General features: G+C 47.3%; 2 protein-coding genes across 10 annotated transcripts; both read right to left on the reverse strand.

Annotated features, from left to right (window-relative positions):
* Positions 1–1,273: 1,273 nt before the first annotated feature.
* On the reverse strand, positions 1,274–13,961 carry kdr (kinase insert domain receptor (a type III receptor tyrosine kinase)). Of its 3 annotated transcripts, XR_005097697.1 has the most exons (31): positions 13,723–13,961; positions 13,139–13,232; positions 12,859–13,061; positions 12,662–12,783; positions 12,423–12,591; positions 12,173–12,312; positions 11,895–12,078; positions 11,713–11,833; positions 11,483–11,649; positions 11,248–11,404; positions 10,338–10,458; positions 10,150–10,261; positions 9,739–10,086; positions 9,318–9,464; positions 9,120–9,251; positions 8,031–8,137; positions 7,566–7,701; positions 7,283–7,387; positions 7,112–7,225; positions 6,949–7,037; positions 6,737–6,881; positions 6,577–6,668; positions 6,375–6,497; positions 6,187–6,298; positions 5,994–6,093; positions 5,810–5,915; positions 5,597–5,721; positions 5,438–5,513; positions 5,207–5,280; positions 4,515–5,084; positions 1,274–1,729 (listed from the first exon to the last, which is right to left on the reverse strand). XR_005097697.1 is itself a non-coding variant. In XM_037249249.1 (30 exons), exons 1-30 carry the CDS (start codon positions 13,775–13,777, stop codon positions 4,859–4,861), a joined length of 4,002 nt encoding a protein of 1,333 aa, XP_037105144.1. In that variant the 5' UTR covers positions 13,778–13,961; the 3' UTR covers positions 4,464–4,858. The 3 variants fall into 3 exon arrangements, 2 of the variants coding, with proteins under 2 accessions (XP_037105144.1, XP_037105145.1); XM_037249249.1 differs by lacking the exon at positions 1,274–1,729 and having other exon boundaries at positions 4,464–5,084; XM_037249250.1 differs by lacking the exon at positions 1,274–1,729 and having other exon boundaries at positions 4,723–5,084; positions 12,423–12,588.
* Positions 13,962–14,222: 261 nt separating this feature from the next.
* On the reverse strand, positions 14,223–20,570 carry exoc1 (exocyst complex component 1). 7 transcript variants are annotated; one of them, XM_037249252.1, is made up of 21 exons: positions 20,491–20,570; positions 19,894–20,025; positions 19,681–19,811; positions 19,449–19,608; positions 19,234–19,251; positions 18,543–18,730; positions 18,224–18,451; positions 18,008–18,140; positions 17,821–17,930; positions 17,562–17,630; positions 17,177–17,326; positions 16,958–17,066; positions 16,616–16,660; positions 16,324–16,487; positions 16,150–16,257; positions 15,873–15,952; positions 15,562–15,790; positions 15,253–15,436; positions 14,995–15,194; positions 14,741–14,935; positions 14,223–14,653 (listed from the first exon to the last, which is right to left on the reverse strand). In XM_037249252.1, exons 2-21 carry the CDS (start codon positions 20,015–20,017, stop codon positions 14,501–14,503), a joined length of 2,778 nt encoding a protein of 925 aa, XP_037105147.1. In that variant the 5' UTR covers positions 20,018–20,025; positions 20,491–20,570; the 3' UTR covers positions 14,223–14,500. The 7 variants fall into 7 exon arrangements, with proteins under 7 accessions (XP_037105147.1, XP_037105146.1, XP_037105148.1 ...); XM_037249251.1 differs by having other exon boundaries at positions 16,144–16,257; XM_037249253.1 differs by lacking the exon at positions 19,234–19,251 and having other exon boundaries at positions 16,144–16,257.
* Between the last annotated feature and the right edge of the window lie 161 nt (positions 20,571–20,731).

Consider the following 20,731-nt stretch of genomic DNA (forward strand, 5'->3'; position numbering starts at 1 on the left):
ACATATTTAAAACATGAAAAATAGGGGGGGGAAATAAATAAAACAATTAACACTTTAAAGTGCCATATCTAAGTCCGTGAAACAAACAAAAAACAACAACAAACTGGAAAAAAATACACAACAAAGAATGCTCGAAAAGGAGTAGGAGGAAGCATAGCAATGGTTAAATTGTTTTAGGTCAGTGGTGCCCAACCTTTTTTGCGCCATTGACCGGTTACGTGTCAGAAATATTTTTGCGGACCGGCCTTTATAACAAATATAACAAACAAATATAAACCAGATAAAAAAATAAAACTCACCTTTACGTTGAATTAGTGGAAGCTTGTTTCTCAGAAATCTTCACCAATAGTAAAAGGTTTCTTTGCCTTAGCAATACGGTTAGCCACGATGGTCTCGGTGCACTCACATTTGTTGATGTGGTTGTGGTGACCTTCAGTAATTGCTTCTGTCCTTCTCCTCTTTTTTTTTCTTTCAAAAAATTCCAAAAGTTTGTCTTTAAATGCAGGATGCTTGGTCTCCATTTGCCGAAGCAGTTTTGAAGGCTTCATTGCCTCGTTAGCTAGCCTGTCGTCACATATGCAGAGTGGGCTGAGCGTGTCAATCACCTGTGTCGAGAAATCCATATTTTAAGTGGGACTCCAGAAATTTTCTTTTAAACGCAGCTTTTCTTTACTTACAAGTCGTAGCCTCTTCTTCTTCCATCTCCTCATTGAACATTTTTCCCTTTCCGAAGAAGCTTTCCAAACATGTTTCTTGCTCATTTTTGCTAGTTTCGCGGGCTCGACCGTGGTGACGTCACATGACCGGGACGAGCGTCAAGAGACACAGATGCACCGACGAATGTCATTAGGAGAGAATCGCCAAATTTGTCTATTTTTTCCAAATAATAATAAATAATAATAATAAATAATCTTACTCATTTTTGCTAGCTTTACGGGCTCGACTGGGGAAGCATGTCACGTGACCGGGACGAGCGTCTTGACCTGAATTAATTGATCGTCGATTAAAAAAAAAAGTATATATATATTTTTTTTCTGTGCGGCTTGGCGGCCCGGTACCAAGTGACACACGGACCGGTTGGGGACCTCCGGTGTAGATAACCATAACAATTTCGGTGGTCAGATCGGCTGCGCCTTATGATGACGTCACGCTACGGCAATGCTTATTGGACTAATTACACTACACCCAATTAAATTAGCGACAGGATAATATGGAGTGCAATATTGCTAACTAATGTAATAACGTACCATAATTAAAAAAAAGAGTCAGAAAGTGTTCTTGTTTTTCTCTATTTGCGTTTGCTCATTCAATTCACATCAAGGCCTGAACATGAAATTTGTAATACAGAGATTAAAAACAAACTGTTCATATTTTTCTTGGCCTTTAAAAGGAGGCGGAGCTTCAGGTCAATGAGGCATATCGCTGCTCGCCTCCATCCATCACCCAGATGTCTCCATCCCTGTGACAGGCTAACATCATCTTTGAGTCAGAGCAAGTCCATCAGTCATCCGTCATGATGTTTGTGACGGAACAAAGCCAGTCCATCACTCAGTTGAAGGGAGATACGGACGTGAGGCATCCCGATGACAGACGATGGCGATGGCCCGTGTCTGGTGTCACTTGTGCAAACCTGTAAGGCGAGACTACTCCTCTGTGATCAGCGCCTTTGCTATTCTTTCAACCTTTATTTAGTTCTATGAAGACACATGGATGCTTGGTTTGAGTACACCTGCAGAATAAAAAAATAGGCAATGTTTTGGGGTGAGTCATCGAACTGCCCAATGATAAAAACTCACGTTTTTTTATAATTCACCATTGTCAGAAAACAAAACTCTAGGAAAAGTTTGTCACTGAACAACAGACACTTGAAAATGGTCCTTAAAGAAAATCTTTGAAACAAACAAAAAAACAGGTGTTTTGTTGACTGGGTTTTTTTGTGGATCTGCCCAAGGTAGACTTTCCTACCAAATTCCAAATTCTGCCGATAATGACTTCCCAAAATGAGAGCTCGGCCCAGCTTCCAAGCCGTCACGTAACATGTTGGGGCTGGAATTGTACCACACTCACTGAACTATGGGGAGCATGCAAGGAATCTTGCGCAAGAGCACGTTCCTTGGCGGACACGGTCTATGTAACACATGGACACGGGCTACTAACTCTTGTACGTTTGTAGCAATATTGATGTGTTCGGTGGTGTTTTCAGGTGTTGCAGCCAAATTGCTTTGAATTGAATTTGGTCAAGACTTTCCCATGGTGGTTTTCACCAGCTCATAAGAGGAAATGAATAAAGTGGGCCAACATTGTTTTAGCGCAGCGTAAACATGTGCAGCTGCATTGTCGTGTGTTTATATTGCACAGTTGGCTATTATTATGTGTGGGACAAAGCAGGAAGTGCTGCCGGTAACGTCCATTCACAAATTTTGTGCTGGGGTCGAGCAGCTGTCAGGATGTCATGACCACACTAAAAGGTTGCCGCACCGATTAACGTACATACAAAAAAAGATCTGAAGATATCGACCCTTCATTTTTATATTAGAGAATTGTGCAAGTCTGTCCAATAGCTTTGTGAGATTAGGGGTGTCACAAAAACCGTCTGACCTTCTGACAGACTTTCTGGATGGGCCTGTACAAGCGGCATTTACATGACAACCTGAGATAAGGCAGCCAGGGAGTTTATCTGCAGCGTGTCTGTCAATCAAATCACTGTACGTGCATGTGTGTAGGTGCTCTTGTCTCTTTATCGACATTTGGCACAACCCTTCAGATTGAGGGATGTGGTCTGTGTGTGTATGAGCGTGTGTGTGTGTGTGTGTGTGTGTGTGTGTGTGTGTGTGTGTGTGTGTGTGTGTGTGTGCTCTTGCCTATCTAACTTTTCGTGACACAACCCTTGCATCCTTGCATAGGTTCTTTCTCTGCTCGTATGGCGCAACCTCAACTGTCAATAGCCTAATGCTAATGTAAAACAAGAAAAAATCATTTTTGGGATGTACATATAGTTTTTTTTTTCTCCAAGATTTGGAAATATAGTGACTTTCATAATAATCATGCTATCAGGTTGTCAGTGTGTTATTATTTTCCATCTTGATGATGCTCAACTTTTGGCAACTTACCTCATTTGGATACATTTCATGTGCTCTTGTTTTTCTATATGAATGTGTCACAATGAATTTTGTGTGAGCTCATGTGCATGTTGCGTGGCAGTGGATAAACAAAGGAGACAACCCTCCCCCATCAGACGGCGTTGATAGACAGCGCTTTTTTTTCTCTCAGGGAATATCAGACGTCCTGTTTGCAATATCCAGATTCGTTATCGCTCTTTTCAATCTTATTTATTAAACAAGGCGTCTGACAGCTGCAGATGTGCGCGCGTGTGTGTGTGTGTGTGTGTGTGCGTGTGTTCAGATATGTCAGTGATGTGATCAGGCAGGTGAGTGGAAAGGTGCACTGCGTGATCATGCAAGATACTCAAAACGGGGCGGTGTCCGTAAAAGGATAATAGGGCAACATACCTGAGTAATTTACCCATAATTATTAACCTTTGATGCATACAAAGAAGTAAAGTCAAATGCTTCCGTTTACAAATGGTACCTCGGTTACTTTTGAAGATATGCGACACGAAATGCGCCGTCTCCACTTTGCTCCAGCACGCCATCCATGTTTAGTAAAAACAGAGGAGTCCGTTTTCTCGCTCAGTTCAGGACAATTTCATCTCCATACGTTTGAAGAAGCCCAACTTATTTGTTTAACTACAGCGACACCTGCTGGACTGAGAGGCTCTTTACACCTCAAGCTCCTACGTCACATATGACCGCCACTTGCAGACCGGCCATGCGTATACAGTGATCCCTTGCTACTTCGCGTTTCGTTTATCGCGGCTTCACTACACCGCGGATTTTTTTTTTTCCAAATTAAAAAACAATTTAAAAGTCAAAATAAAACTTCTAAATTGAGGAAAGATGTGTCTAACCTTTAGAACAGTGTAGTATTGCTTCAAATGTTCGTTTAAATTCCTTTAGAAGTCCGTTTTCGCGATTGCGAATTAGCATCTTTCTGCTAACTCGTTAGCCTGCCCAGTACTTCTTGTTGGTGACCGTACTTCGCGGATTTCACTTATCACAGGTATATTTAAAGAGAGAAAGAGGGAGGGAGATGGAGAGAGACAGAGCGAGAAGATCATTGACAGCCCCTCGTTCGATAACGAGCTATAATTAGCAGCGTTTGTTTTCTGAGATGGCAGACAAAACACATTAGTAGTACGTTCCCACGCGCCTTCGTCACTCGTCACCCACTCAGATGCTGAGAGGTGACGTCAACGCTCATTCTTACAAGACAAGGGTTAAGCTACTGTACGTTTGCATTATGCATCCTGTTTTTGCTTCGAAGCAGCCATTTTGGGTGTTTGTTGACAAACTCATTGTATGGAATGGTAAAATGACACTGAAGTTGAAAGAATCTACATGAAAGTACTTTTTATATTTATTAGTGGGGAATTCCAATTTTAGAAAATTACTTACATGAATCCTTTAGCTAGCATAGGTTACATACTGTAATACAGGTACAAATAAGAGACTGTACACAAAGAAGAAATGAGAACTACATCCTCTGGCACACAAAAGCATTCCGCCACATGACGCCACAATCTCAAAATTTCCAGCGGCATTTCCGGCCGGACAGGAAGCGAGTCCTACTGTTAACTCACTGAGTAAACATGATAACCGCGGATGGTTTACAGCCACCCGTCAGTCAACCTTCATTTTTCTTCCGGTTGATTTATGACGCCAACAACAACAGCGCTGCAGCTCTACACATTGTTCAACAACAATTTAAAAAGAAAATGTACAAGCAGAGGGTTCCGGGGTCAGACGGGCGGCGTGCTGTAACGGATCTCCGCGCCAAATTTGGGCACAGGAGGCGCAGGTGGAGTCTTCTGCTTTTTTAGGAACATGCTGTGCTTGACGATGGACTCCTCGTTGGCGTAGATGGGCGCGTCGGCGTCGTCCGAGTGGTAGCCCGACTGGTAGCCGCTCGTCTGGTTGGAGGACTCGGACGCCAGCGATTCTTTGCTTTTGCAGCGCATGAGCCGGCTGATGGGGGTAGACCACATGACATGTCACTCAATCGTCGTTTATTGTAGGGGATGCGAAACGATTAACCGTTGCGCAATAGTGTGTTAGTACTTTCGCTCAATGTCGAGTGGCGCGCTTACCTCAAGTTGGGCGTCATCGAGAGCTGCGGACTCGAACCTATCGCTTCCTCAGGTGAACAGTCCATGTGACCCTCCTAAAGTATATGAAAAAAATAGTAATATAATATAAAAAATAGTCGGAATATTACAACTTTATTCTAATAAAATTCTGATATTCCAGAAACTTTCCATTCTCTTTTCTAATTTATTGACATTATTTTGTTAGTATTTATCGTATTGACTGTTTCTCACCATGACGCTGCTGTGCTCCACAGGCACGTCATCAAACGTCTTCACGCTGAGCCTCCGGCTGCACATTTCGCCCTGCCTGCACCCCGACAACACATTCAAATGTCAGCGGATGATCTCACGTACCGGGAACGTAAAATTTCGAGGACATATTACGCAGACCCGAGAGCCAGAGCGTTGTCATAGTGCGGCTGAACTTCCTGGATGTCTCTGCTCTGAGGCGTGGCGTAAGACAGAGCTCCCGCCACGTCGCCTTCTGCCGTCAGGGGGATGTAGTCCTTGCCGTCCTGGAGGAGACAGCGGCAGTTTTCATGTTAGGCTATTTCTTTTCTCGGGAGACTCGAAGCTTATATGCGAAAGGGCGAATGTTGCAACCTGATGAGCGCTGGCCTGCAGCAAATTGCCCAGATGCTCCACCAGTTCCGCAAAGGTAGGCCTGTCCGTGGGACGGTCCAGCCAGCAGTCCAACATGGTTTGGTATCTGTCAAAATAATTGGTTATGGAGGGCTCAGAGTGACAATATATCCGAGCAAGTCTCAAGGATCTCCTTGTCACTCACATCTCTGAGGTGGCGTACTCTGGTGGTCTCATCCTGGTGCCTTCTCTAAGCCGTCGGCAGAAAGTCTCGTCGATGCACACGCCGGGATAGGGAGACGCTCCTGGAGATGGGACAAAAGTCTTTTTGCGGGAATACCAAAACAAAGACTAGCCTGCGCAGATTTCGACTCTGCCATTTAACCGAGTTAGTTTACCCAGCGAAAAGATCTCCCAGAGAAGGACCCCGAAGGACCAGACATCACTTTGGGTGGTGTACACCCGGTCGAAGATGGTCTCTGGCGCCATCCACTTCAAAGGAAGCCGTGCCTACGGGGAAAACCAGACGTGCGCTGTTTTTGCCACGCTCGTGACTCGTCTCACATGCAAGCCCGAGGGAACTCACATCTCCCTTGCGAACGTAATCCGGGTCCTTGTAGACATCCCTGGCCAGACCAAAGTCGCAGATCTTTACCACGTTGTTCTCCGAGAGCAGGATGTTCCTGGCGGCCAGATCTCTGTGGATGCACTGAAAGCGCATCAACGCGGTTAACGTCCACGTGGAGGGAATCTGTTTGGATCTCCGTCTTCTCGGATTGCGATTTCACCTTGCGAGAGGACAGGAACTCCATTCCTTTGGCCACCTGGAAACTGTAGCAGATCAGGTCCTCCATGGTCAGGTGGTCATCGTCTGTGCTCTCTGTAACGCATGGCGGGTTGTTAGGAACGACAGAGGTGGAGGAGAAGATCAAACTGGGATTTAAGTACCATCCTGGGGAGTCAGGTGACTGCCTGAAGCTCTGTCGGCAGTCCCGGTGCAGATGTCCAGCTGAGCGATCTTCCCCAGGCCGAGATCACCTTCGGTCACGTCGACTTCTGCGGACGTCCACCTTTGGCTGTCTGTTCTCTTTCTCTGAGGAGGTCAGAAGAACAAAAATGAAGATCTAGTCGCTATCCTGTGCCATCTTTGATCCATCTACCTTATACGGGCTGTATTCTCCACGTTTGCTCTTCAAGTAACTGGAGAGGTTTCCGTGTTTGCAGTACTCCACGATGACCATGAGAGGGCCTGAAGTGGCATTGAATGAAACGTCATTGCGTCACAAGTTATTCTCATGGGGAAGGGGGGGGGCGAGCACTCACCGCCAGGCTTCGTGCAGGCTCCCAGAAGGTTGACCACATTCAGGTGATGTCCGATGTGGATGAGGATCTTCAATTCTGACATCAAAGCTCGGAACTCGCTGGACGTGGCTCCCTCTGCCACACCAGAACGTTTGACCTCTCTCTTCTATAGAAGTATCGATTATAACTCACCTTTAAGCATCTTAACGGCCACGGTGGTGCAGGTGGTGATTTTCTCGATCCCGAAGGCGGCGGCTTCCACAACCTGACCGAAAGCGCCTCGTCCCAGCGGGTCACCTTTAAACGATGTTCATCTGATTGTTTGACTGATGCTGCGTTCAATGATACTGGGAAATATCACACTTCGAGCTTAGCAGTAGACATGAAATATGGCGAATGAATTATTTGACATTACTAACTGGAAACGGATTTAAAAATCATAGCTGGGAACCCAAAGTGCTGTATTCAAATGTACCGAGCTTCAGCCTGTCCCGAGGGAATTCCCACTTGTTTGCGTCGTAAGTGAGCCGCTCGCACTGCTCGTCCATGGGCACGTCCTCCGAGTCCAGGATCATGGAGAGGTAGCCCGTCTTGAGATCGCCACGGTTGGCCTGAAACGGTTCGCATGACAGAGCGGTATTGTTGGTGGGTTTACAGTGAAGCTCCCTCCAGTGAAAAGGGGCCCAATGGGTGTACGTGACTTCTGAGGGTAGAAAATGACCTCGCTGCCCTTGGACACAAAAGACAGCGGTCGCTTCTAATCAGTCATACTTGTCGTGTACGTGTGTGTGTTTCACGAGTGTTTATGTGCTGGAAATGGAATGAATCGTGCGTGAGAACATTGCAGTCGTGTCAAAGCTTTTGTGAGCAAATAAAATGTGTGTTCAGCGAAGAATATTTCTGTAGCGGGTGAGAGCCCTTTTAGGTTGGAAATTCTTACTCGTTTTCTCCTGCGAAAGACAAAGACGAGCAGTAGCCATAAAAACATGGCGAAGACCACTGAGCCGATGGGAACGATCAGCTCCACGTTGGTTTTTTCCTCCGCGTCTGAAAGCAGCACAATCACAAAGCAAAAATGCAGAAAATGGAGGGGTGGAATGAGATAGAACAGAATACGCAGTAGGAAAAAAAATGAAGGGACGGTTCACTTTGTTTGGCTCGTGCATGCATTAGTGTCAGAAATATTTCATGCGGTCATCATAACACGTTTTCGTTCGCCAAAGTCAATTGTACAAAGAGTTCTCTCTGTCTCTTGTGCACGCGTGCTAATTTGTGGCGTCTAGCTCATTAGCAGAGGCGCCGCCCCTTGTTCGAAGAAGGTCCACATTCTGCTGGCAAGGCCCGGGTCACGTAGACGGCTTTGTCTCCCGGTGGTCGCCTCGGACAAGAGAACCGAAGCCAGGCTGAGTAGACCCCCCCCCCCAAAAAAAACACCACAACTCTTTGTCCTCTATAGTCGTCCCATTGTTTTGGATTTAGAAACTCCCGGGAGGATTGAGTACACAAATGGAGCTAGCTTCCTGTCATGAGGAAGTTCCCCTCCTTTCAAATGTTTGATATTAAATAACAAAAAAAAAAAAAATTAGCCTTGAGGTTAAATATAAATGAGATTACTTTAGCCAGGAGGATTTAGGCTGAACAATACGTTAATGTCAACAAACAGGAAATGGTGCTTCCCGTTCTGAAATACTGGAGATAAAATTCCACCTCTAAACTGTGCATGAGATTAAAAAATACCACATCATAGCAGAACAAATATATAAACAAGTCATTTTTGTCATGGCAGTTTTAGTCATCTTGAATCTTATAAACATGATTTGCTAGTAGACGTTTGCTCTGACCAACCAGAGGACGGCTAAATGATGACATCATCAACTCTAAAAGTAAAATAGGCCAGCACTACTGATTTGGAAGGTTCTGGGCAGATTCAATTGACATGACTACTCTGAGTAGAACACCCCCAAATATCAAGCATAAATTGGAAGCAGCCAATTAGCTATGCTAATGGTTAAGCTAGCTCCAGACTGACCTTCCGTCGTCAACGCGGCCTGCGAGGTGTGGCATCCGCGGCTGTTGCAAGCAGAGCAGCTGTACAAGCCGCCATCGTCCTTCTTGACACGCTGGATGGTGAGCAGATGACCACGCCGACTCAGGATCACACCTGAAAAGGAGTCACGAGGGTATTCGAGAAAGACTGACATCGGTTGAAATAGAACGCACGTCTTACCGGAGCCTTCAACCACAGTCTGGTTGTTTTTGGTCCACACCACCGTCGGGTCGGGCGTGCCGGCGGCGGCGCACAGGAGCGAGACAGTGGCGCTCACGTTGACTTTTTGGTCGGTGAGGTTGTTGAGGATCCTCGGCGCCTCCAGACCTGCAATATGTTGACAGTTGACTGAAAGTAATAAACGGATGTCCCAAAGCGTTGTAATTGCCTATAGATGCCACAGGAGGGCGACAAAGCCTATTTTTCTTTTAGATAAGATTATGGCGTGACAAAATGTTCGCTTAATAGCTGCTAACATGATTTCTGTCATATTTCTGGACATTTCGAATTTTTGGGTCTGATTTTGGGTCGCTTTTTTGGCTGAAGTGCATACTTCTAGTTTGGCAAATAAAAATGCAGCAAATTCAAAGTGTTATTCCACCTTTGAGTGACAGGTGGCGCAGCAGACAAGTCCTCTCCCTGGTCTTGAGGCTCTCCACCTGGCAGGCGTACAGGCCCTCGTCCCGTCGGGAAGCACTGGGCAGCAATAGCTCCAAACTCACGTTGGCGCCGTGCTCGCCATTGGACGTGTCGAGGCGCAGCAACGGCGTTGGCGGCAGCGCCAACGAGCGGCACGGTTGCGCGGCCGCCGCCCGCTCCCACCCGGAGCTGTTGGAAACGCGGAACCAGGCCAGGTTGCCGTATATCAGCCCGTCGACCTTGCAGCGGAGAGACACGTGCTCCTCCTCCAGAGGTTCGTCGGACGGAGACATGCTTAGCTCCAGGCCGCCTGCAGACACAAGTGGCAGAGTTAAAGCCTACATTTTCTTCATGCGTAGAAGAGCATACTCACGTGTCACGTGGAAGAAAATAACGCGGGAATCCTTTCCCACTTTGTTGGCGGCCGTGCATCGGTACAGGGCGTCGACTTTGGCTTTGTGGAACTTCAAGGAGCTCACCATTTTCTGTCAGCCAGAAAAAAATAAACATGTTTTTTTGTTTTCCTGGGCAGTGTAGCGTAAAATAAGCGTTTGAATGTACCTTCTGGCCATGATCCACATCAGTGGAGATCTGCTCCACACGGTTGTGCGCGGTGCCGTTATGGATGTCGCGCCAAGCTTTGCAGTAGACTATTTGCTCCTCAGATATGGACAGTCCCGGCCTGTGTGACCAAAAAAAACTAATAAAAGTAGGTGAAGCATTACAACAGAAACTGTCCAAATAAGCAGCATGGGCAAAAAGATGACGAAATATTACAGCCAACAAACATTGTGCAAGAATTTAAGCTAATAAAAAGGTGAGGAAATTTGACAAGTCACAAAAACTAAAAAAATTAACTAAAACCAGGTCAAATGGCCCAAAATCGGACCAAAACCTTACAAATGTGCCAAAACACAGTTTTACAAAAAAAAGAAGAAAAAAAAAACATAAAACAAATATTAAAATTGACCAAAAAAAGCTGGCAAAAAAACAAGACAAAGGTCTGCCGGTGAAAAACTAAACATACTGTATAATATTGAATCTGGACAAAACTGATCGTCATGGACAAAAACACCCCCAAAATAACCTGACAAATTCAGACAAAAAAAAAAAGCCCAAAAAAGGAAAATTCCCTCAACGTGTCAAAAACATCACCAAAAAGTCAGCACAGCACAGCTTCCCTTGTTTTGCTACGCTGCATTTTGAGCTTCAATAAAACCGACTTCTCAAGGACGAGCGAAAAAGACAGATGGGACCGCAACAGGAAAGCTAACGCGGGACCGATACGAGGAAGCGGCGGGATGTGCGGACAGCAGATAAGGAACCCGCTCCGTGCGCTTCTTCAGGCTCTTGTGTAATCGCTTTGTCTCAAAATGGACACTGTATGGTCTTCCAAGTCGCATCTGGTCATTGTCTCCACCTGTGTTTTGTCAACATTTACTGAACTTCTACTGAAGTTCTTCAAACTCACACAAAAGCCTCGGGGCAGTTGTCGGTGGACATCCACTGCCACTGGATGTACGTGGGTGTGGGAAAACCTCGGGCGGTGCATCGCAGCGTTGGGGTGCTGTCGTACAAAAAAACGTCCGTGTCCATCGCCACTTCCTTCTCAATGATATGAGGAGGAACTAAAATGGGAGAAAACGACAATTACAGACACCGCAGGCCCACGGCCGGAACGACTGCAGGTTCTGATAAAAACGTGCCATTAACCAGAAGCTGGAAAGATCGCCTTTGCTCATCTTTGGTGACTTTGTTGCTGAGGACGATAGTGTAGTTCCCCATGTCGGTTTCGGTGACGCCGCGAAAGATGAGGGCGTCGCTTCTCTGCTTGATCCGGTGGTCTTCCTTCAGTGGGAGGCCATTTTTTAACCTGCAGTGACAAACATCAGCTTCTGGATTGACCTCGAAAACAGAAAACCGAGTCTCCACTTACCATTTAAAGCTCGGTTCAGGGTAGGCTGTGTAGCGAACGGGTATGGTGGTGGACGACAAGCCTCCCATATTCACCTCCCATACTTTGGTCCAAGGCTCCTTTATGTCAATGAACGGCTTTTCTGGAAACGGTCCCAAAATTCAGCCAGGGGAATGGTTTGGATTCGTTTTGAACAAACATACCGTAAACCTTGAGGAAGGCTGTGACGCTTTTGTCCATGGCTCCACTGGAGGCCGTGCAGGTGTATTCGCCGGTGTGTTCCACCGTCACGTTGTCCACCACCAGTGTGTTGGATAACTCCAGAGAGTCCCACAGCTTCTTCTTGTACGGCGTCATGTGAGCCGCCCTTGAACCATTGCCCGCTATCTGAAGATGAGAATCCAGGTGGTGATGACAGGCCGAACAAAGCTAACATTAGCGGCTAACTTACGAGCCACTAGCTGGAATAAAAATTGCTCACCAGAGGCTGGCCGGCGTGCGTCCAGTTGAACTCGATGCCCACGTTGAGTTCAGTGTGCGCGGTACAGCGGAGCACCAGACGCTCACCGACGGACAGCCTGACTTGCGCGGGGGTCAGAATGAGGTCGTAAATCTTGTATCCTGCGGAAGAGGGCGGACGGGTGTTTAGGGTGGGGGGGGGGGGCTACGCACGGACGGCTGCCCCGCTTCCATTGTTCTCCCGAGACTTGTTAGATGTTTCTGTTTCTCACCCACGACAGCCACCACGTAGAGGGGGGACTTGAAGGTCTCGTCGCCGATGCGGGTCTGGCAGGACACCACGCCGGTGTAGCTGATTAGATGACTAGGGATGGTGAAGCCGGTTCTGGCGTCCCACAGGGAGTCTTTCCCGTCTGGATGGAACTCTTTGTTTGGATACTTCTGACAGACAGGGAGGTGTTGAGTTTGAACAGTGAATAGACCTTGAGATAGAAGGTCAAAAGAAACTTACAGTATGAAGTGTCACGTTGAGGTTCTCCAGAGATCCTCGGCACGGTATGACCACCCACTCACCTTCCCGGAGGAACACCACCTCGTATTCCTTCTCGGACGGAACAAACGGCACCTTGTCATCTGTAACCACAAACGACTTGTCACAAAAAAATCGCCTTCAATTACGCCGGGGCCATGTCGAACCGAAGACCGCACCACGAACAAAAACGTGAACCGCCGCTGATGTCTTGCTGCCTTCCGTTTTGAGATTGCGGTAGGAGCACCGGTATTGTCCCGTTTCGTTGACGGTGGCGTTGGTGATCCGCAGCTCCGTGCAAAAGAGGCCCGACCCGCTACAGTCGCTGATGGAAAAGCGAGCGCTGGTGGGAGGGGTGGTCCAACGCAGGTACTGGCGGCCTCTGCGGAAGGTCCGTACGGTTTCATAAGGCGGCTTTCAGTGGCGTGAAACTGGAGGGGCATTAAAGGGCAGACGTACCTGCACGTGAGCTCCAGGTTGTCGGATTTGTTCATCCGATGGACGCCGTTGATGTTCAGCAACGGTGGGTCGGACGTGAAGCGCAGCTCGATAGCTTGACGCAGACAAAGTAGGAGGAGTTAGTACAATGAATAGTAGTTGCCTAGCCAAAATTGAAACGGAAGGCGGCCATTTTGGTTGGGTCCGTGTCTCATAGATTTGTCTTTATAGTGCTTGAAAGATGACAAACATTCATTTCAGCAATTACCACAACTAATCAACCAAGCCACAAGTTTTAAGTAGACATTTTTGTGCGCCTCTGGCTCCTACATCCCAGAGTGGCAACAAAATGGCGGATCCGTGTCAAAACAGGAAGCCGGGAAAGATGGGCCGGGTCAGGCTCAATAGGCTCGAGCCCTAGCGCGGCCTAGGTGGAGTTCCTGTTTCAGAGGATACGGGCTGACCCCCACCCAGCCCACGTCAGCAGACATTGTGTGGAAAAAAAACAAGTCACACAATGGAAGCTTACGCAAACTATTTTACATTTAAAACAAAAACACTAAATGCCATTAAAACAAGACCCAATAACAATGAAATGGCCTTACCAGCACCATAGCAAAGTTCCAAACTAAAAACAACAATAAAAAGTGCCCGAGCCATTTGCCCATAAATGGACTCCAGGAATAATTCGGGAAAAAGTCGACGGAGGCAAATAAACTAATCCTTTCAAAAGCGATCCATGGAAGCGGTGTGCTGAAGAACCGGCGGCCAATGCTCAGCTGCAGGTCCCCCTTGGAGGTGGATGTGCTTCTGAGAGGGGCAGAGGGAAGGCACACTGGAGCTGGCCAGCCTGCAGGGGAGGAGCATCCCAGGCTGAGTGGACAGACACCATGACTTTACTTTGATCTGCTGCCGATATAAAATACCTGCCCGACATGGATAAATAAAGGTTAACTAGCTAAATAGACAAACTAGATTATTATTATCTTTTCTTTTCAATCATAAAACCAGCAATATGATTAGATTAGACAGAGTAGCTCTATCAGATACTTATGCCAGGCAACAACCTGCAAATATTAACACGTCGTAATCAGTAACTCAAGAATATGATGCATTTCATTTATTTGAAAGGAAAATATTTTTTGTCAGGTTATTGGATTTTAAAAAAACAACAAAAAAAGAAAGATAATTTGATGACTACAATTTTATTAAGAGCATGGAGCAAAGAAATAAATTGAAAGAATAAAGTGAAGGTCAGCGTAGTAACCTTATAGTTAGCACATTCGCCTTGCAGTTCTAAAGTTCACCTCCGGGCTGGATGAATCAACACATTTTTTGCATGTTTATCCAGAGTGTGTCAGTAGTGAGTCACCGTCAGCAGGTCTAATGGGACTGAGCAATGCTGGAGAAATACTCCAGCATGTCCTGGATGGTAAACTCCATGGTGATTCCAGAACCGGGGTAACATCTGCCGATCAAGTCTTCAAAGTGTTTATACTGCCGGATGAACTCGTCTTGCGTGGAGTGCCAAACCACCTGCGGCGAGCGCGAACCAGGGAGGAAACGTTTAGAAAATAAGAGAGGGAAAAAAAGGAATTCCATTTTCATTTGAATTAATCCCACCTGTAGCAGGCTTTCTTCTTCGCACAAGTGTTTGTCCACCTTCTTGTAGAGGTTATCCAGTCCCTTCTTGACCTCTTTTCCGGGGTACTCTTTGATGACCTTGCGGAGCTCCTGCTTGTTAAAGGCCAGCTGATAGCTCACCTCCTCCTCGCGGATCCCTTGGGCCACGCGGGCTTCCACGCCTTCGAAGAAATGCTGCAACACAGCCATGATGATGATGATGATCAACAGACTTTTTCTTTTTTTTGCCTTACGTTGAGCTTTTCCAGAGGTTGTCCCAGAGAGTTGATAACGTAGGACTGCAGGTGGTCTGTGTATTTGTGCTTGGCCTCGCGCCTCTCGGTATCCAGGCAGGAGATCTTCAGCCGAGACAGCGTGGAGAAGATGTGGTGGAAGTTCTCCATCATCACCACGTCCCGCGGCGTCTTCTGGCTCTCGTTGGCCACTTTTTCCACTGAGGAAGACGAGGCGTTTGTCAGATCTTGGGATTAAGTGTCAAAATGACGACTCACCGTTCATGAAGACGGCCCTGATGAGCTTGACGTAAGCTTTGTCCAGGTCCCCGCGACGTTCCGCGTTTCGGAAGATGGTCTCGGCCAACTCGGCAAACTCTTCAAAGCCCGTGACGAAAGGTAGGATGCCAACTTTGCTCTTCTTGGAAATTTTCACTTCCTCCATCTGTCTGATCTGGCCGGACTGCGAGGAGGAAAGTGGATATAAAAAGTCGACACACCCCTGTTCGAATTCGGACTTTTTTGAAATCGTAAAAGAACGAGACCCAGATGAGTCATTTCAAAACACGGATCCGACACAATACTCACAATGCATTTGTCAAAGTTTCTCTTGACTGTGACCAGCACGTTTCCCAGCGTGGTGCTGAGAAAAGACGCCGGGTCGACGTTTTCCGCCGTCCACACGTGGTGGCTCATCTTCACCAGCATGTACAGCGAGTGGAAGCTGTCGATCTTGTCGCCTAGAGCGATGAGGCTGTTGAGCTCCGTCTCGATGCTCTGGAAGACTTTATTCATCATCAGCCGGACCATGTCTTTGCTTCGCAGCGGAGGAAGACGGAGAAAACAGGAGGGATGGTGTGAAGATAATTGACGTCTAAGAAAATAATGTGAGGACTCACTCTGATGACAAGGAGTGTCTGTGTTCCGCCTGGGGAGGCATTCTTGATTGCGCGCTGCCATCCGACTCCCTGGCCTCTTGCTGCCAAAAGCGATGGAAATAAAACATCATAACTCTTGCCAGACAATTCAAGGCGTTTATGAGTTCGTTATTTTTATTTTTTTTGGGGAGAACTGAAAGCGTCGTCGGATCGCCAAGAGATCTTTGAAAATGCGATCGCGGTTGATAAAAGTCTGACATTACTTTAATGGGTAAGAAACAAGAAACTGCACCTGCGCCAGGGGAGGCGGGACGCTCGAGTTCTGCTGCAGCTTGAAGAACTTGCTGATGAAGTCTTGCTCGGCGAGGCAGAGAGGCTCCAGCTCACTGAGGACCTGCTCGAATATCTGCAAGCGAAACCGCTCCGGTTCGTTAAAAGCCTTTGGTCCGACCTTCCCACGTCGGCGCCTCACCTTATCGAACTTGGTGCGGTCGGCCACGTCCAGGTCGGAGGCCGACATGTTGCCCATGTCCAGTAGCGAGGACGACTGCGAGCGCCGGCTGTTGGAGCCCTGCACGCTCAGCTTGTTCAGGCTGGAAGTGGAGCCCGTCAGCTTTCCCGAGCTGCCGTGAAGGCCTGCGTTGGACCGAGGGAAATTGAAGATGAGCGTCGAGGCGCAAGGAAACACGTAGATGTGAAGTAACAGAAGCGGGCGGGAAGCATTGCGGGCCGGGGGAGGCTCTCTCTCCTCGTGTCTCACTTACTTTCCGTCTCCTGTCTGAGCGCGCTCTCTTTCCGCGGAAGCGTGGCTGCAGCAGGTTAGCAAGGGCGGGCATCAAAGACACAAAGAGGTTAGGCTGAGAACATGCTGTTAAAGGCAAGCTGCAGAGAGGACAGACGGCAAGACCACAAATATCCCCCTCGGAGTGGTTTCGACGCACGGAAGGTGGAAAGCGGAACTGGCCGCTGAGATACTAAACGGATGGAGAAAGTAGCACCCAAAACTACTTTTGTCTAAATGACGCTCACTTGGTTGAAACACAAAGCGGATGAATTAAAAGTTGTGTTACAAACGCACTGGGAAGGTGCTTCATCGGCCATCTTACCAAACTTGCCCTTGGCCTCCTTGCTCGTTCCCGCCATCTTGATCTTTGCGATCTCAAAGAAGTCTTTGATTTCTCGTTCGTACAGTCGGCTCATGTAGTCCACGTAGGTCTGGAGAAAAAATAAATAAATACGGACTGCAATTATGGGACTGCATACAAACAATGCCAACAAGCTCAAGAGGGGCTCTCCGAGCGGAGAGGGCTGGCGAGAGGACTGACCCTGGACAGACCCTCGTACTTCTCCCGGTGAGTGATCTTCAGCCACTCCATGAGCTTGGCGTAGCGCAGCAGGTCCCGATGGAGGGGGCTGTGTTTGGGCAGGGTCAGCTCCATAGTGTGCTGGGACAGGGTGGAAGTCTGGTCGTGGCCCTAGATGGCACAAAAAGGAATATTAGGACAGCACTTGTGCAACTTTTCCATCACAAACGGTTATTATTGTCATCTGCACTTCTCTTGTGTTACGCATGTTGGTTAAGGATGTGAGTCCTTCAGCGGCAAAACAAAAGAGGTTCCTCTCCACCTTTTGATCAAGGGAGGTTAGAGACAAATTCCATGCATAGGAGATAGTTGGGGGGGAGGGGGGGGGGGGGGGGTGGCTACTCACTGGAAGTGACAAACAGGAGGACCTATAGAAGTGAGGGATGGTCATTTTGAAGTGACTGAAGTGGTTGAACTGACAGAGACAGAAAGAGCAGAGTGGAATAATTCAAAAGGGGGGGGGGGGCAATCCACAAGAAGATGAGGAGGAAGGAAGTGAGGAGGTCCAGGAAAGAGCGACCGGAGAGCAAAACAGGAAGTCCACAGTCTTAAGCAGCAACAAGATCCAATGTAATTTCATGTCAACCAAATACTACAAATATTACCTGGTGCACAAAGACGTTGTTGAGATGATTGGTGAGGCGGCGCGCGAACGTGTCCCTCAGCTCGGTGAAGAGGTCCTGCTGCTGCTTCACAGCCATCAGCTTGTCGTGACCTGTGGCGACAACATTTCTTACATGACACACGGAGCGAGCCAACATGATTTACGGCCAGCAAAAAAATAATAATTACCGGGCAGGAAGGCCACGTTCATGCATTGCAAAAGGGCTTCGGTGCCATTGATGCAAGCCTCGATGCCTTTTGGAGAACTTAGGTCGCCGTCTCGCAGGGCTCTGATGTGGCCCTTGGACAGGTCCATGTTGTGCTAGGCGGGGAAAGATGACACGGTCGCTAGGCAACAAGGGCTAAAATAATCAGCAATCCCACAATCTTTTCAACGTTCCTCACCACGAGGAACTGGATCTCATCCAGCAGCTTCCCGTTGTTGGTGTTGCTGATTTGGATGAGTCGGTTGCTCTGCGAGATCTGGTCCATCTGGTCCTTGACGCTCTGCAGCATCTCTTCGTAGCTGCTCAGCTTGCCCTCGATGGTGTCCACCTCGCCCAGCGCCTCGTCCAGCAGCTGCATCAGGATGTTGACCTGCTTCTCCGACGCCATGATGGACTGGATGTTGGCCTGCAAAGTCACAAATGAGGAGGACGGAGAGCAAAGTCATGTGATGTAGAGTATTACAAAGTGTAAAATTGCTCAGTCGAATGACACTCACCCCGTCGAGGACCTGCAGCTCCCTGGAGAGCCGCTCAGCAAAGGCCTCGGCGTTGGAGATGGCGTACTCGCACACCTCCATCATGCCCTCGATGTCCGTCTCCTCGCGGGTGCTTAGCTCCTGGTAGTCATCCAAAGCGTCCTCGTCGCCGCCGGCGACACTCTGGCTCTCGCCGCTGGGCACCGACTCTATTGGCACACACAAACATATAAATAAATAAATGGAGGAGAACATTAGATGTTTTCTGTTCTGATCTACACACATTGGACTGACAGGTGAAGTGACAGGGAGTGGACATTTTCCGAGCTCATGAAAAGGTCAGTATCACAATGATGACTTTATAAAAACGCACCAAAATAGATTACTATTCATCTTAGTCGTGTTCTTTCTTGTTCCTTAGTACTTATCGGCTAAAGGAGATCTTAAAGGTCTACACGAAACATCATGAACACCAGAACTTTGGTTATATTAGGTTAGAAGAGAATTAATACACAAATACATTGGCGGCATGTTAAAAAAAAAAAAACTATAACAGTGGACATATGTGAGGAGTTAATAATACACAACTATTTCAATTTGGTGGCATGATTATGGGAATGAGAAAAGACGGCGGCCGGTGATGCCGTGAAGAATAATGGAAAGGAATTGTGAGAAAGGGAGGGATGGTGGGAAGGAGTTAAGTCCTACCAACCTTCCGCTTTAGGAAGTTCTGGCCAGAGAAAGTTGAAGAGTGAAAGAAGAAATTGAACACAGAAAGCCGTACCAGAAAGCAGAAAATACAGAGAAGGAGGATTGAGTAGTCACTCAACAAACATGCTTCCAAATAAAAACGCAGAGTCACAACGTCGAGTCTGATTTTGAAAGATAAGACAAGCGGATGGGCGGGGGAGAAACAAGTCGACGCACCTTCAAGCAGCTGAGAACTGACATTGACAAACTCCACCTTCTTCCTCAGGTAGCGTTGGTTCAGCTTCCATATGCACGAGATGAACGAGTTCTTCTCGGCCGTGCTGCTGGCTACCCAGCGGTAGACCTTCTCAAAGTGAAGGTCGAACTCGGGGTTTTCCTGGAGAAAATGAAAGACTGGTATCATGTTTGAGTTAAGGATAAAGATTAGGCGGTGAAGCCTTCCGCAAACCTTGCTTGCATCTTTGGCGTCCACTTCGGTCAAATCGCGAAGTTCCCACGTCAGCTGTCGTTTGTAAAAGTCTCCTTTGTCGGATTTCTTCACCTTGACCACTTTGACCTGCACGGGCCGCTCGGTGGTGACTGGAACGATAAGGGGAAAGGAAATTTCATTCCCGTTCTCTGTTTGCAGTGGAAGGTAAAGAACAAGAAAATAAATGTCAACCTGTGGCACACAAAAAGCAGTTCTTCTTTTTCTTCCCCGCCTTGCAAACATTGACAATGCCCAGTAGACGCTCATCGTTGGGTGTGAAGATGTCTCGCTGGAGGGCGTGCTTGATGGCCGTCATGGTGGATGCTGTCAAACACAGTATTTATGGGAAAATACATATTACAACAAAAACTTGGGAAGGAAGATTTGGAAAAATACTCTGACTACCATTTCCATCATCAATATTGCAATTTAATATGCGATATTTTGGTCAAGGACATCTTATCGTGTTTTTTTAAACAACCATAGGCAATAGATTAATGAACAATATCAGATTAAGTACACATAAATGCTGTGGTCTTTTACGTTAGTTTAATTCTGATTTATTTTTATTTTTTGTGGTTGACAGAGGTGAGAACGTTGCTACTGATGACAGCATCCTCACTGACTCCAGCTAATGCTAGCTGGAACGCGCTAACGACAGCCGACATTACATTTATACTTCACGGATATGCTAAACACAACAAGCGTAACAACAAGCTGCTACCGTCCCAAAATGGAGGGTTAAATAGCAAACCGTAATAAATGAGAGACATGAAGGAAAGTCATTACGTTGTTGGAGTTCAATCCACCACAACGGTCGGTCCACGAAGCCCCGCCCCTCTCACTTCCGGGTTGTGGAACAACATCACGTGATTGCCGACTTCAACATTTGCGCATGCGCCGTACACGGAGTTGGACAATGACGTAGTTTTGATTATGATTTGTTGTTTAAACGTATCAATTTGTGCGTTGATTAGTTGCAAAGCTAAAGAAAAGCCTTAACTGCCCTATAAAGTATTTACAGGGCATT

The sequence above is a fragment of the Syngnathus acus genome, chromosome 4 (genome assembly GCF_901709675.1).
Source record: "Syngnathus acus chromosome 4, fSynAcu1.2, whole genome shotgun sequence".
Lineage (NCBI taxonomy): Eukaryota > Metazoa > Chordata > Actinopteri > Syngnathiformes > Syngnathidae > Syngnathus > Syngnathus acus.